Source organism: Pongo pygmaeus, chromosome 20, assembly GCF_028885625.2.
Source record: "Pongo pygmaeus isolate AG05252 chromosome 20, NHGRI_mPonPyg2-v2.0_pri, whole genome shotgun sequence".
Classification (NCBI taxonomy): Eukaryota; Metazoa; Chordata; class Mammalia; order Primates; family Hominidae; genus Pongo; species Pongo pygmaeus.
Window position 1 is genome coordinate 19,636,076 of NC_072393.2, and position 11,293 is coordinate 19,647,368.

At 55.3% G+C, this 11,293-nt stretch overlaps 2 protein-coding genes across 14 annotated transcripts; one reads left to right on the forward strand and one right to left on the reverse strand.

Moving 5' to 3' along the window:
* Window positions 1-156: 156 nt before the first annotated feature.
* On the forward strand, window positions 157-9,147 carry RFXANK (regulatory factor X associated ankyrin containing protein). 12 transcript variants are annotated; one of them, XM_054465042.2, is made up of 11 exons: window positions 157-286; window positions 692-832; window positions 1,652-1,846; window positions 4,240-4,323; window positions 4,463-4,528; window positions 4,804-4,904; window positions 5,385-5,510; window positions 5,938-6,004; window positions 6,436-6,516; window positions 8,095-8,169; window positions 8,930-9,147. In XM_054465042.2, exons 3-11 carry the CDS (start codon window positions 1,660-1,662, stop codon window positions 8,998-9,000), a joined length of 858 nt encoding a protein of 285 aa, XP_054321017.1. In that variant the 5' UTR covers window positions 157-286; window positions 692-832; window positions 1,652-1,659; the 3' UTR covers window positions 9,001-9,147. The 12 variants fall into 12 exon arrangements, with proteins under 12 accessions (XP_054321017.1, XP_054321018.1, XP_054321021.1 ...); XM_054465043.2 differs by having other exon boundaries at window positions 4,243-4,323; XM_054465046.2 differs by lacking the exon at window positions 8,095-8,169.
* On the reverse strand, window positions 8,687-10,737 carry NR2C2AP (nuclear receptor 2C2 associated protein). Of its 2 annotated transcripts, XM_054465053.2 has the most exons (6): window positions 10,310-10,737; window positions 10,079-10,169; window positions 9,758-9,863; window positions 9,619-9,686; window positions 9,212-9,328; window positions 8,687-8,844 (listed from the first exon to the last, which is right to left on the reverse strand). In XM_054465053.2, exons 1-6 carry the CDS (start codon window positions 10,345-10,347, stop codon window positions 8,755-8,757), a joined length of 510 nt encoding a protein of 169 aa, XP_054321028.1. In that variant the 5' UTR covers window positions 10,348-10,737; the 3' UTR covers window positions 8,687-8,754. The 2 variants fall into 2 exon arrangements, with proteins under 2 accessions (XP_054321028.1, XP_054321027.1); XM_054465052.2 differs by having other exon boundaries at window positions 8,687-9,328.
* Between the last annotated feature and the right edge of the window lie 556 nt (window positions 10,738-11,293).

An 11,293-nucleotide genomic window follows, 5' to 3' on the forward strand; every position in this document is an offset into this window, starting at 1 on the left:
GGAAAGGGGCTGTGTGAGACGGAGGGAAGGAGGCACGCCCGGGGGTGGCGCGGTGAGAAGGGGGCGCGACGACCCGGAGGCTGGTGGAGCGACACCCAGGCAGGAGAGGGGGAAGAACTCTCTCCCTTTCTGAACCCCCTTTTCCTTGAGAGACAGGTTGGAGGAGTCCTCCACGCATTACCCACTCGGGCCGCATAAACTCCCTCCTTTAGCTGTCTGCCCCCGCCCTTGCTTCTAAGCCTTTGAGACCGCAGAAGGGACCTTGTTGTGGAACGGGACGGCAAAGGTACGCTGCCCCTTTAAGTTCCAGACGCCCCGCGTACTTCCCCTAATTCTTCCTCTTGAGATAGCCCCGCCCATCTACCCGAAGCCGGAGCCGATTGGCTCCCTCTGGAAAAATCTGTGGGCAGGGTAAAGGTGAGCGGGCACAGGCGTAGTGAAATTCTCAGAGCCCTTCAGGCCCCGCCCATTCCCTCCGAGTCGGTGAGGCGGGGAAAAGAAGGCGCAGGCGCAACTGCCCTCCCAGGGCCCCAGCGGAACCCACTCTCTCCCCTAAGTCTTAAAGGGCCAGAGTCAGCACTTACTGCTCGGGCCCTTCCTCACTTTTGGGGGGCGGGGGTGCGCACGCGCAGTGGGAGAGCTCTGGGGTGGGGGTAGCGGTCGAGTATCAAGTTGCTTTCTGTCCCGGCAGAGGAAGCCGGACCTCTGAGGGTCCAGTCTCCAGCTTGCCTCCTGCTATATCCATTGGAAGAGAAAAGTTTGTGACTTGGGCCCCCAAGTTTTGAGAGAACTGGGCTTTCGGCGCGGGGGGACAGAGGAGGCTCGTGGGGAGGTGAGTGGACCTCCTGGATCGATTTAGGAGGCTCGGGTGGGACTGGGACCAATCGCACCTTTGTTGAGCCCTCACTCATTCTGGGGAGCCCCTCCCACCAACCATAGCGAATATTTATTGAGCTCCGCCCTTAGCAGACCCCCCGGTAAGCTATGTACAGACATAATTCGTCGTAGGTCTCATTTCCACATTTTGTCGTGGAGGAAACTGAGGCTCAAAGGTTAAGTCACATGCCCAAGTTCTCACGGCCTATAAATTGAGGGATTCGAACCCAGACAGCTGACCCCAGAGCCCCGGCTTTTTTTTTTTTTTTTGAGACGGAGTCTTGCTCTGTCGCCCAAGCTAGAGTGCAGTGGTGCGATCTCTGCTCACTGCAACCTCCACCTCCCGAGTTCAAGCAATTCTCCTGCCTCAGCCTCCCGAGTAGCTGGGATCACAGGCGCCTGCCACCGCGCCTGGCTAATTTTTGTATTTTTAGTACAGATGAGGTTTCACCATGGTGGCCAGGCTGGTCTCGAACTCCTGACCTCATGATCCACCCACCTCGGCCTCCCAAAGTGCTGGGATTACAGCCATGAGCTACCGTGCCCGGCCAGAGCCCAGACTTTTAAACATTGTACATTGTAGGTGCTTTGGTGGTGGGGAACGGTAGACCTCGAAAGCAGTTGGACTCTGGTTTTCATTTCCCTGGCTCTGGTAATTAACCTGGATCTCAGTTTACCCACCCTCACAATGCAAGGCTAGGTATGCAGTCGGTGCCTACTTTGTTATAACTGTTGATAATTATTGTCATCTCTCCCCTTCTGACACCTCCGCCAGCTTTTCCCATGGAGCCTACCCAGCCTGCAGAGGACCTCATCCTGACCCAGCAGCCCCCTGCCTCAGAACTTGGGGACCCTGAAGACCCCGGAGAGGAGGCTGCAGATGGCTCAGACACTGTGGTCCTCAGTCTCTTTCCCTGTACCCCCGAGCCTGTGAATCCTGAACCGGATGCCAGTGTTTCCTCTCCACAGGGTAGGATACCTCCTCTGGGATTGGCCCTCTAGGATTCCATGATGATGGAATGTCAGGCCCCAGATGGAACCTTTGTCTTGCTTTCGTTTTTGTTTTGTTGTTTTTTGAGACAGAGTTTTGCTCTTGTTGCCCATGCTGGAGTGCAATGGCGCGATCTCAGCTCACTGCAACCTCCGCCTCCTGGGTTCAACTGATTCTCCTGTCTCAGCCTCCTGAGTAGCTGGGATTGCAGGCTCCCGCCACTATGCCCAGCTAATTTTTTTGGTATTTTTAGTAGAGACGGGGTTTCACCATGTTGGCCAGGCTGGTCTTGAACTCCTGACCTCAGGTGATCCGCCCACCTCGGCCTCCCAAAGTGCTGGGATTACAGGCGTGAGCCACTGTGCCCGGCCTGTTTTTGTTTTCTGATACAGGGTCTCGCTCTGTTACCAAGGCTGGAGTGCAGTGATGCAATCATAGTTCACTGCAGCCTCAACTTCCTGGGCTCAAGCCATCACTCAGCCTCCCTAGGAGCTGTGACTATAGGCATGCAACCACACTTGGCTAATTTTTTTTTTTTTTTTTTTTTTTTTTTTGAGAGGCTGGTCTCCAGCTCCTAGGCTCAAGTGATCTGCAGGCCTCCACTTCCCAAAGTGCTGGGATTGCAGGTGTGAGCCACAGTGCCCGGCCCTTCACACCTGTTTTTAACTCTTTGAGGGTAGATAGCTAGGAATGAAATTACTGGGTCAGATGGTCATCCTGTTTTACTTACTGAGGAACTGAGGGTTTATTTTTGATTGGAGTCCAAGAATATGCTTAATTTAGTTCCCTCCCACGACCTTTGTTGCTGCCACTCCTGTCTGGAATGCTCTTCCTACACTTCTTCCTATAGCTGACTCCCCTCCCCTCCCCTCCCTCCCTTCCCTTCCTGCCTCCGTTTTTTTGTTTTTTTTTTCTTTTTTTTTTTTTTGAGATGGAGTCTCGCTCTGTCGCCCAGGCTGGAGTGCAGTGGCGCAATCTCGGCTAACTGCAAGCTCTGCCTCCCGGGTTCACGCCATTCTGCTGCTTCAGCCTCCCGAGTAGCTGGGACTACAGTCCGTTTTTTTTTTTTTTTAAACTGAGGTTTGCTCTTGTTGCCCAGGCTCCCCTCCCCTCCCCTCTCCTCCCCTCCCCTGCTTTCCCCTCTCCCCACTCTCAAGACGCCTCCCGGATCCCCTCTCTTCTTGAGACGGAGTCTTGCTCTGTTGTCCAGGGTGGAGTGCAGTGGCACTATCTTGACTCACTGCAACTCCCTCTCCTGGGTTAAGGCGATTCTCCTGCCTCAGCCTCCCAAGTAGCTGGCATGCACCACCACACCTAGCTAATTTTTGTGTTTTTAGTAGAGACGGAGTTTTGCCATGTTGCCTAGGCTGGTCTCAAACTCCTGACCTCAGGTGATCGCCCGCCTCGGCCTCCCAAAGTGCTGGGATTACAGGCGTGAGCCACCGTGCCCGGCCTTAAGTTCTTTTGAACACTTATTTCAACTAGAAATTTTTATTATTTCTCTATGTCTGATGCACCTACTTGACCCCAGACTCCCTAGAGGGCAAAAACTATGTCTTGTTTGCTGAGAACATTGCCAGGCAGGGAGGAGAAACATGCACCTTGGGTATTCAAGAGAGTAGAGTGAGTGAATGGTGGAGTCCCAGGCACTGCCTTTGGTAGCTCCAAGACCCCAGGAAGATACCGAAGGCAGTGGCATGGTAGCTCATGCCTGTAATCCCAGCACTTTGGGAGGCTGAGGCAGGAGGATCGCTTGAGCCCGGGAGTTTGAGACCAGCTTGGGTGACATAGCAAGACTCCATCTCTACCAAAATATATATATTTTTAATTTGCTGGGTATGGTGGCACCTGTAGTTTCAGCTGCTCAGGAGGCTGAGGTGGGAGGTTGGCTTGAGCCCAGGCAGTTGAGTTTGAAGTGAGCTGTGATCACACCACTGCACTCTAGCCTGGATACAGAGCAAGACTCTGTCTCAAAAAAAAAAAAACCCTAACAGCTGGGCGTGGTGGCTCATGCCTATAATCCCAGCACTTTGGGAGGCTGAGGCAGGTGGATGATTTGAGGTCAGGAGTTTGAAATTAGCCTGGCCAACATAGCGAAACCCCGTCTCTACTTAAAATACAAAAATTAGCCAGGTGTGGTTGTGGGCGCCTATAATCCCAGCTACTCGGGAGGCTGAGGCCCAAGAATCGCTTGAACCCAGGAGACGGAGGTTGCAGTGAGCCGAGATCGTGCCACTGCACTCCAGCCTGTGGGACAGATCGAGACTCCATCTCAAATAACAACAACAACAAAAAAAAACAGATGGGCTTCTGTCCTGAAGCCTCAGAAACATCTACTGAGGGGGAACTGAGGCCTGTTGTCTCTTTCCCAGCAGGCAGCTCCCTGAAGCACTCCACCACTCTCACCAACCGGCAGCGAGGGAACGAGGTGTCAGCTCTGCCAGCCACCCTAGACTGTGAGTGGGCCCACAGTCCCCAGCAAGGAGAGGAATAAGAGGGTGGGAGGGCCTGTGAGGAGCAATCGTGGACAGAGGGTAAACTGAGGCACAGAGACGCAAGGGGACGAGTGAGGACTCTGCCTCTGTCCTGCCCCAGCCCTGTCCATCCACCAGCTCGCAGCACAGGGGGAGCTGGACCAGCTGAAGGAGCATTTGCGGAAAGGTGCGTGTCCACACACATGTGCTGGCATGTCTGCACCTGGCTGGTGTGTACATATGGGTGTCCATACCCACTCATGACGCTGACGTGACCTGTGAGTGTCCACATGTGTGATTGTATCTAACTGTGTGTGTGACTGTGTCCATGTATGTCCATTGATATATGCTCCCCCTCATTCCCCTGTCTAACCCCAGCCCCCCACCTCGTCCCCCTTTGGCAGCACTGGGGATAGGGGGCAGGGGTGCAGCCTGGTGGTATTACCCGCCCCCTCCTGCCAGGTGACAACCTCGTCAACAAGCCAGACGAACGCGGCTTCACCCCCCTCATCTGGGCCTCGGCTTTTGGAGAGATCGAGACTGTTCGCTTCCTGCTGGAGTGGGTGCGTCCCAGCCCAGCTGGGCAGCTGGGGGGTTCCCGGGGGCCTTAGGGTGGGCTGGGGTCTTGGCTGTGTCTGCTGGCACCTTGTTTTTGAGATGCGGCTGCTGGCTAGGTGCATTGGCTCATGCCTGTAATCCCAGCACTTTGGGAGGCCGAGGCGGGCGGATCACTTGAGGTCAGGAGTTCAAGACCAGCTCGGCTAACATGGGTGAAACCCTGTCTCTACTAAAAAAAACACAAAAATTAGCCAGGCGTCGTGGCAGGTGCCTGTAATCCCAGGTACTCTGGAGGCTGAGGTGGGTGAATTGCGTGAACCTGGGAGGCGGAGGTTGCAGTGAGCCGAGATCGCACCACTGCACTCCAGCCTGGGCAACAGAGCAAGACTCCGTCTCCAAAAAAAAAGAAGATGCGGCTGCTGTGGGTACCCCAGGATTCCTGGTTATGCCCCAACCCATCCTACCACTGTCCCTTCTCCCTACAGGGTGCCGACCCCCACATCCTGGCCAAAGAGCGAGAGAGCGCCCTGTCGCTGGCCAGCACAGGCGGCTACACAGACATTGTGGGGCTGCTGCTGGAGCGTGACGTGGACATCAACATCTATGATTGGGTGAGGGACTGCCCATCCCCAGGACCTCTCAGCCTCCTGGCCTTCATTCCTGCCTCAAATGTTCACAGAGTACCCGAAAGGTGCAGTCCTGCTCTGGGTGCTGAGAACACGAGACAGCCCCATTCCCAGCCTCACAGAGCAGAGCTCCCCATGCGGGGAAGGCAGACATGGAAACAGGCAGCTGAGATGCAGTGAACTGCGCTGTGATGACAGATGCACAGGTGGCTGCAAGAGCCCCATGTGGGCAAGGGAAGTCAGAGAGGGCTTCCTGGAGGAAGGTGTCTAAGCTTGAGACCCCAGAAAGTGAGATGGGCCCAGTGATGAGCAGGAGGAGAAACCACATTCAACTGGAGGCCGGAGAGTACAAGGCATTGTGAGAATGAGGAAGAGGTAAACCTTTGGTTTCTCCTGCCCCTACCCACGACAGAATGGAGGGACGCCACTGCTGTACGCTGTGCGTGGGAACCACGTGAAATGCGTTGAGGCCTTGCTGGGTGAGTGGGAGTCGGGACTGGCCCCCGGGGGCCCCAGCACTCCAGTGGGCCTTGCAGGAATCCTGAGGGCAGGGAGACACCCGAGCGTTGCTTGAAGAGTTCTTGGAGCAGGTAGTCCCTGCCTGCTCTTCTCAGAGGGTGGATCAGAGGGGAGGAGGTGGTAGGACCACACGGGAGTCAGGGTCTGGGTTTAGGATCTGGCCAAGAGGCTGAGCACCTGCATCCTCCATGGTTCAGAGACCCTTCAGCCACGTTCTTCAGTGGAGACCGAGATAGCAGAGGTTGGACTCTTGTCAAAGGCCACATGGGCAACGGGCAGACCCACGGCTGCATTGTGGGGAATGAGGGGTGCCATGGGATCTCCCAGGTCCCCAGACCCCATTCTGGACTCCCAGGCCCCACCCTCCAGCGCCCTCCCCTCTCCTTTGCAGCCCGAGGCGCTGACCTCACCACCGAAGCCGACTCTGGCTACACCCCGATGGACCTTGCCGTGGCCCTGGGATACCGGAAAGGTCGGCCTGAGACACACAGAGCAGGGGTGGGGTCCCTTCCGTAGGCAGGGTGACCATAAAGGGGTACACGGGACACCCCCTCAGTGGTCATACGCCGGCAGCGAGAGTGTTTGTGTTGGCAGGTGTTGAGCACTGCTGTGTATCCCGCCTGGACACATCCCAGTCCTGGCTCCTGGGGCTCCGCATGTGCTGGGGTAGGGAGGACAATGGGTGTCAGTGGCTGTGGCCATGATGGGGGACACATAGGCATGAGAGGCCGAAAGAGGGGCCTCTCATCAAAGAGCCCCAAAGTGGCCAACGGAAGTCAAAGAGGCTTCCTGGAGGAAGGTGTCTTAAGGTTGAGACCCCAAGAAGTGAGATGGGCCCAGCCCTGGGATGGGGAGGTCAGGGAAGGATTCTGGGGGACCTGAAGGGAGAGACAATGGCATCCAGGTGGGAGGAGTGGCCCCTGCGGAGGCCTGGCAGTGAGGACACCAAGGGGTAGGTGACCAGGCCACAGTGCACAGAGCCACGGAGGCCCATCCCTCTCCATGGCAGGCAGTAGGTTTGAACAGGGGCCATAGGCAGACACCAGTTTGACTCCATTTTCTCTGTCACAGTGGGACCCCAACTTCCCCATCCATAAAATGGGGAGATCCCAATTGAACCGATCCCCTGAGGTCATGGTAGAGATGGGGAGCTTAGGAAATATCCCCCTCCTTCCTTCAGAGTTTTACTGTGTTTGGGACAGAAATCATTCCTCACCCCTCCTCATGTTTTCGGGGGGTTTTTTTGTTCGAGGCAGAAAGTCTTGCTCTATCACCCAGGCTGGAATGAAGTGGTGCAGGCACAGCTTACTGCAGCCTCGATCTCCCCGGCTCAAGTGATCCTCCCACCACAGCCTCCCGAGTAGCTGGGACCACAGGCATTCGTCACCATGCCTGGCTAATTTTTTGTTGTTGCTTTTTTTTTTTTTTTTGACATGGAGTCTTGCTCTGTCACCCAGGCTGGAGTGCAATGGTGCGATCTCGGCTCACTGCAACTTCCACCTCCCAGGTTCAAGCGATTCTCCTGCCTCAGCCTCCTGAGTAGCTGGGACCACAGGTGCACACCACGATGCCCAGCTAATTTTTATATTTTTAGTAGAGATGGGGTTTCACCATGTTGGTCAGGCTGGTCTTGAACTCCTGACCTTGTGATCCGCCTGTGTCGGCCTCCCAAAAGTGCAGGGATTACAGGTGTGAGCCACCATGCCCGGCTGTGGTGTTGTTTTTTTAGAAGAGACAGGGTCTTGCTATGTTGCCCAGGCTGGTCTCAAACTCCTGGGCTCAAGCGATCCTTCTGCCCCAGCCTCCTGTACACTGGGACTGCAGGCATGTACCACTCTACCCAGCTAATTTTTAAAATATTTTTTATTTATTTTTTGAGACAGAGTCTCGCTCTGTCACCCAGGCTGGAGTGCAGTGGCACAATCTCGGCTCACTGCAACCTCTGCCTCCCAGGCAAACAATTCTCCTGCCTCAGCCTCCTGAATAGCTGGGATTACAAGTGCCTGCCACCACACCCAGCTAATTTTTTTTTTTTTTTTTTTTTTTTGAGATGGAGTTTCATTCATGTCACCCAGGCTGGAGTGCTATGGCGTGATCTCGGCTCACTGCAACCTCCGCCTCCCAGGTTCAAGCAATTCTCCTGCTTCAGTCTCCCAAGTAGCTGGGATTATAGGCATGCACCACCATGCCCAGCTAATTTTTTGTATTTTTAGTAGAGACAGGGTTTCTCCATGTTGCTCAGGCTGGTCTCAAACTCCCGACCTCAGGTGATCCACCTGCCTCAGCTTCCCAAAGTGCTGGGATTACGGGCGTGAGCCACCTCACCCGGCTGCACCTGGCTAATTTTTGTAATTTTAGTAGAGATGGGGTTTCATCATGTTGGCCAGGCTGGCCTTTCCTGACTTCAAGTGATCCACCCACCTTGGCCTCCCAAAGTGCTAGGATTACAGGTGTGAGCCACCAAGCCCAGCCTAATTTTTAAATTTTTTTGGTAGAGACAGCGTTTTGCTCTGTTGCCCAAGCTGGCCTCAAATTCCTGAGCTCAAGCAGTCCTCCCCTCCTGGACCTCCCAAAGTGCTGGGATTATAGGTGTGAGCCACCACGCCCAGGCTCATCTTTTCATAAAAGTCACAATTCACACATTTTGCTTGGTAGGAAATATTTTTATATTAATAATTCTGAAAAGCTACAAAAATGCATTTTTACAAACTTAGGGGAAGTTGAGGTTCCTGGGATAAGGCCTTGGTTCTCCCAGCTTTGCTCTGTAATGCAGGTCTCTGTAAGGGTCCCTGTTTGTCCCCTAAGGGGAGAGCGCAGGTTGGCCTGCGCCTCCATGCCCCTCCCAATTCAAGCTCACAGCCCACCTTTTCCCTGCCCCATCTCAGTGCAACAGGTGATCGAGAACCACATCCTCAAGCTCTTCCAGAGCAACCTGGTGCCCGCTGACCCTGAGTGAAGGCCGCCCGCCGGGGACTCAGACACTCAGGGAACAAAATGGTCAGCCAGAGCTGGGGAAACCCAGAACTGGCTTCAAAGGCAGCTCCTGGACAGGTGGTGGGAGGGGACCCTTCCCAAGAGGAACCAATAAACCTTCTGTGCAGAATGAGGGACTTTGCTGTGCTTCCCGGAGGGCTTCCTGGAGGAGACAGCCCCCAGAGGTCTCACACCTTCTCCCCAAGCACCCGCAGGTGGTAGATGACCACACGGCCAAAAAAGTCAGTGGCATCCTCAAACGTCACCTTCAGCCGGTCCACTTCAGCAGCTGGTATGGGGAAAGTGTGAGCGTGGGCAGTCAAGGAAAACTGGTGATTTCTGGTTTCCCACCCGCAGGCCCCCACCCCTTCCAGACCCAGCTCAGACTCCACCGATGTGGGCAACCTGGGGAAGCTGCAGGCCCCTCTAAGCCTCTCACACAGAACAGGTGGTCATCAGCCCCATTTTACAGAAAAAGTGATGGAGTCCTAGAGGTCACGTGTTCAAGATCACACATCAGGGTTCCTTCCCATTCAGGTTTGGGTGAGTCCAAAGCTTCCAGAGGCACAGACCACCTATCCCAGAAGCAGGGGCAGGATATCTGAAGCGAGTTGTTGTCCTCAGGGTAGAAATCTACAATCTTGCGGAGAGCCTGAGTGCCCTGTGAACCTTCAACAGAGAAAGGCAATGAGTGTCGGGGGTGACCCCTGGAACCCCCGCCACCCAGGGCCTTCTAGTACCTTCCAGGCAGCCCCGGCGACTGGAGAAGCCACCCTGAAACTGGATCTGCAGCTGGGAGACACAGATGAGCTGGGGAAACTCCAGCGTCACCCACTGGGAGGGGCCCTGGAAGCAGACAGGGAAACTGAGGCGCAAGCCCACTGCAGGCACAGAGCCCTGCTATGCCTATCTCATTCACATAGTCCTTGGAGTGGAGGGAAAGAAGGAAATTCGGCACATTTTCCTTTCCTGGCCACCCATGAGGGCCCCCTGACGTTCTCAAGGCATGAGATCTGAATCTGAATCACTCTAGAGAGGGAGGGTCGAGGGAGGCGCCTCACCTGGTCTGAGTTCCAACATGTCTCCTCATCCTGGTCGAAAAGATGTTTTTTTCCAAACTGCCGAGTGTTGCGATTCAGCACTGAACTCACCCTGGAGGCACCAGATCACGGCAAAGAGAGGGGCTGAGACCAGCTCTCAGCTCCGCGGAGGGCCTGACCCCCAGCTCTATCCACTGAGGACTCGACCCCAGGCTTAGGGCCTCCCCACTGCCTGTCCCCACAGACTCTTACCTGCTCACTGTCTCTGGACAAACCAAAGAGTGGGTCATGTCGGTTCCACAAGACTTCGCAGGGCTTAGGATTGGGCACAGCCTTGGTTCGAATCCCGGCGCCTCCTCCAGCTACAGGGCGGTGCGATCTTGGCTACGCCTTGGCCTGCACGTCCTCACCTGTAACTTGGGACGAGAACCGCCACTCCCTCGCCCACCGCAGTCCTAAATGTCGCCTCGATCGATCCCCTGCCGGAAAATTTGAGAGAGAGGATCAGGGAAACCGCCAATGCCCGGAGGCCAGGCCTCTCACAGGAAACAGATTTCCCGCGGGTTTCGGGGGCGGTGGTTTTTTGTGCGAGTCTGTTGCTCTGCGAATAGCTCTTGGAGCCAAATCTTGGGACCCGGAACCGCGTGGGCTTGGCGCATGCGTGTTGTAATTCAGGCGCCGACCGCGGCCGCTTCTGAGGTGGGGCTTGGTTAGACCCCGCCCATTCATGCTCGCTTCTTAAAGGGCCCGGGTTCAATGATTGAATTTACCTTGGTTCCCATGAAGCTGTAGGGAAAAGGCTGGCTGCGCGCACGGGGCGCTGTCCCTCGGCGCCCGAAGGTGTAGAGCACTGATTTTGACTGATTTTGGAATCCGAGAGACTTCCTTTTTTTTTTTTTTGAGATGGAGTCTCGCTCTGTCGCCCGGGCTGGAGTGCAGTGGCGCGATCTCCGCTCACTGCAAGCTCCGCCCCCTGGGTTCACGCCGTTCTCCTGCCTCAGCCTCCCAAGTAGCTGGGAATACAGGCGCCCGCCACCACGCCCGGCTAATTTTTCGTATATTTAGTAGAGACGGGGTTTCACCGTGTTAGCCACGATGGTCTTGATCTCCTGACCTCGTGATCCACCCGCCTTGGCCTCCCAAAGTGCTGGGATTACAGGCTTGAGTCACCGCGCCTGGCCTTTTTTTTTTTTTTTTTTTTTTTTTTTGAGGCGGGGTCTCACTGTCGCCCAGGCT

What these genes read in the sequence shown, in the direction of transcription:
- RFXANK (XM_054465042.2), top strand. Translation starts at nt 1,660, where the DNA reads ATGGAGCCTACCCAGCCTGCAGAGGACCTCATCCTGACCCAGCAGCCC. An exon ending in GAAGGAGCATTTGCGGAAAG is followed by an intron (nt 4,529 to 4,803) that starts GTGCGTGTCCAC and finishes CCCTCCTGCCAG; the next exon opens with GTGACAACCTCGTCAACAAG. An exon ending in GGCCCTGGGATACCGGAAAG is followed by an intron (nt 6,517 to 8,094) that starts GTCGGCCTGAGA and finishes TTTTTTTTTGAG; the next exon opens with ATGGAGTTTCATTCATGTCA.
- NR2C2AP (XM_054465053.2), bottom strand. Translation starts at nt 10,347, where the DNA reads ATGACCCACTCTTTGGTTTGTCCAGAGACAGTGAGCAG. An exon ending in CATGTTGGAACTCAGACCAG is followed by an intron (nt 9,864 to 10,078) that starts GTGAGGCGCCTC and finishes GTCTGCTTCCAG; the next exon opens with GGCCCCTCCCAGTGGGTGAC. An exon ending in AGGACAACAACTCGCTTCAG is followed by an intron (nt 9,329 to 9,618) that starts ATATCCTGCCCC and finishes TTGACTGCCCAC; the next exon opens with GCTCACACTTTCCCCATACC.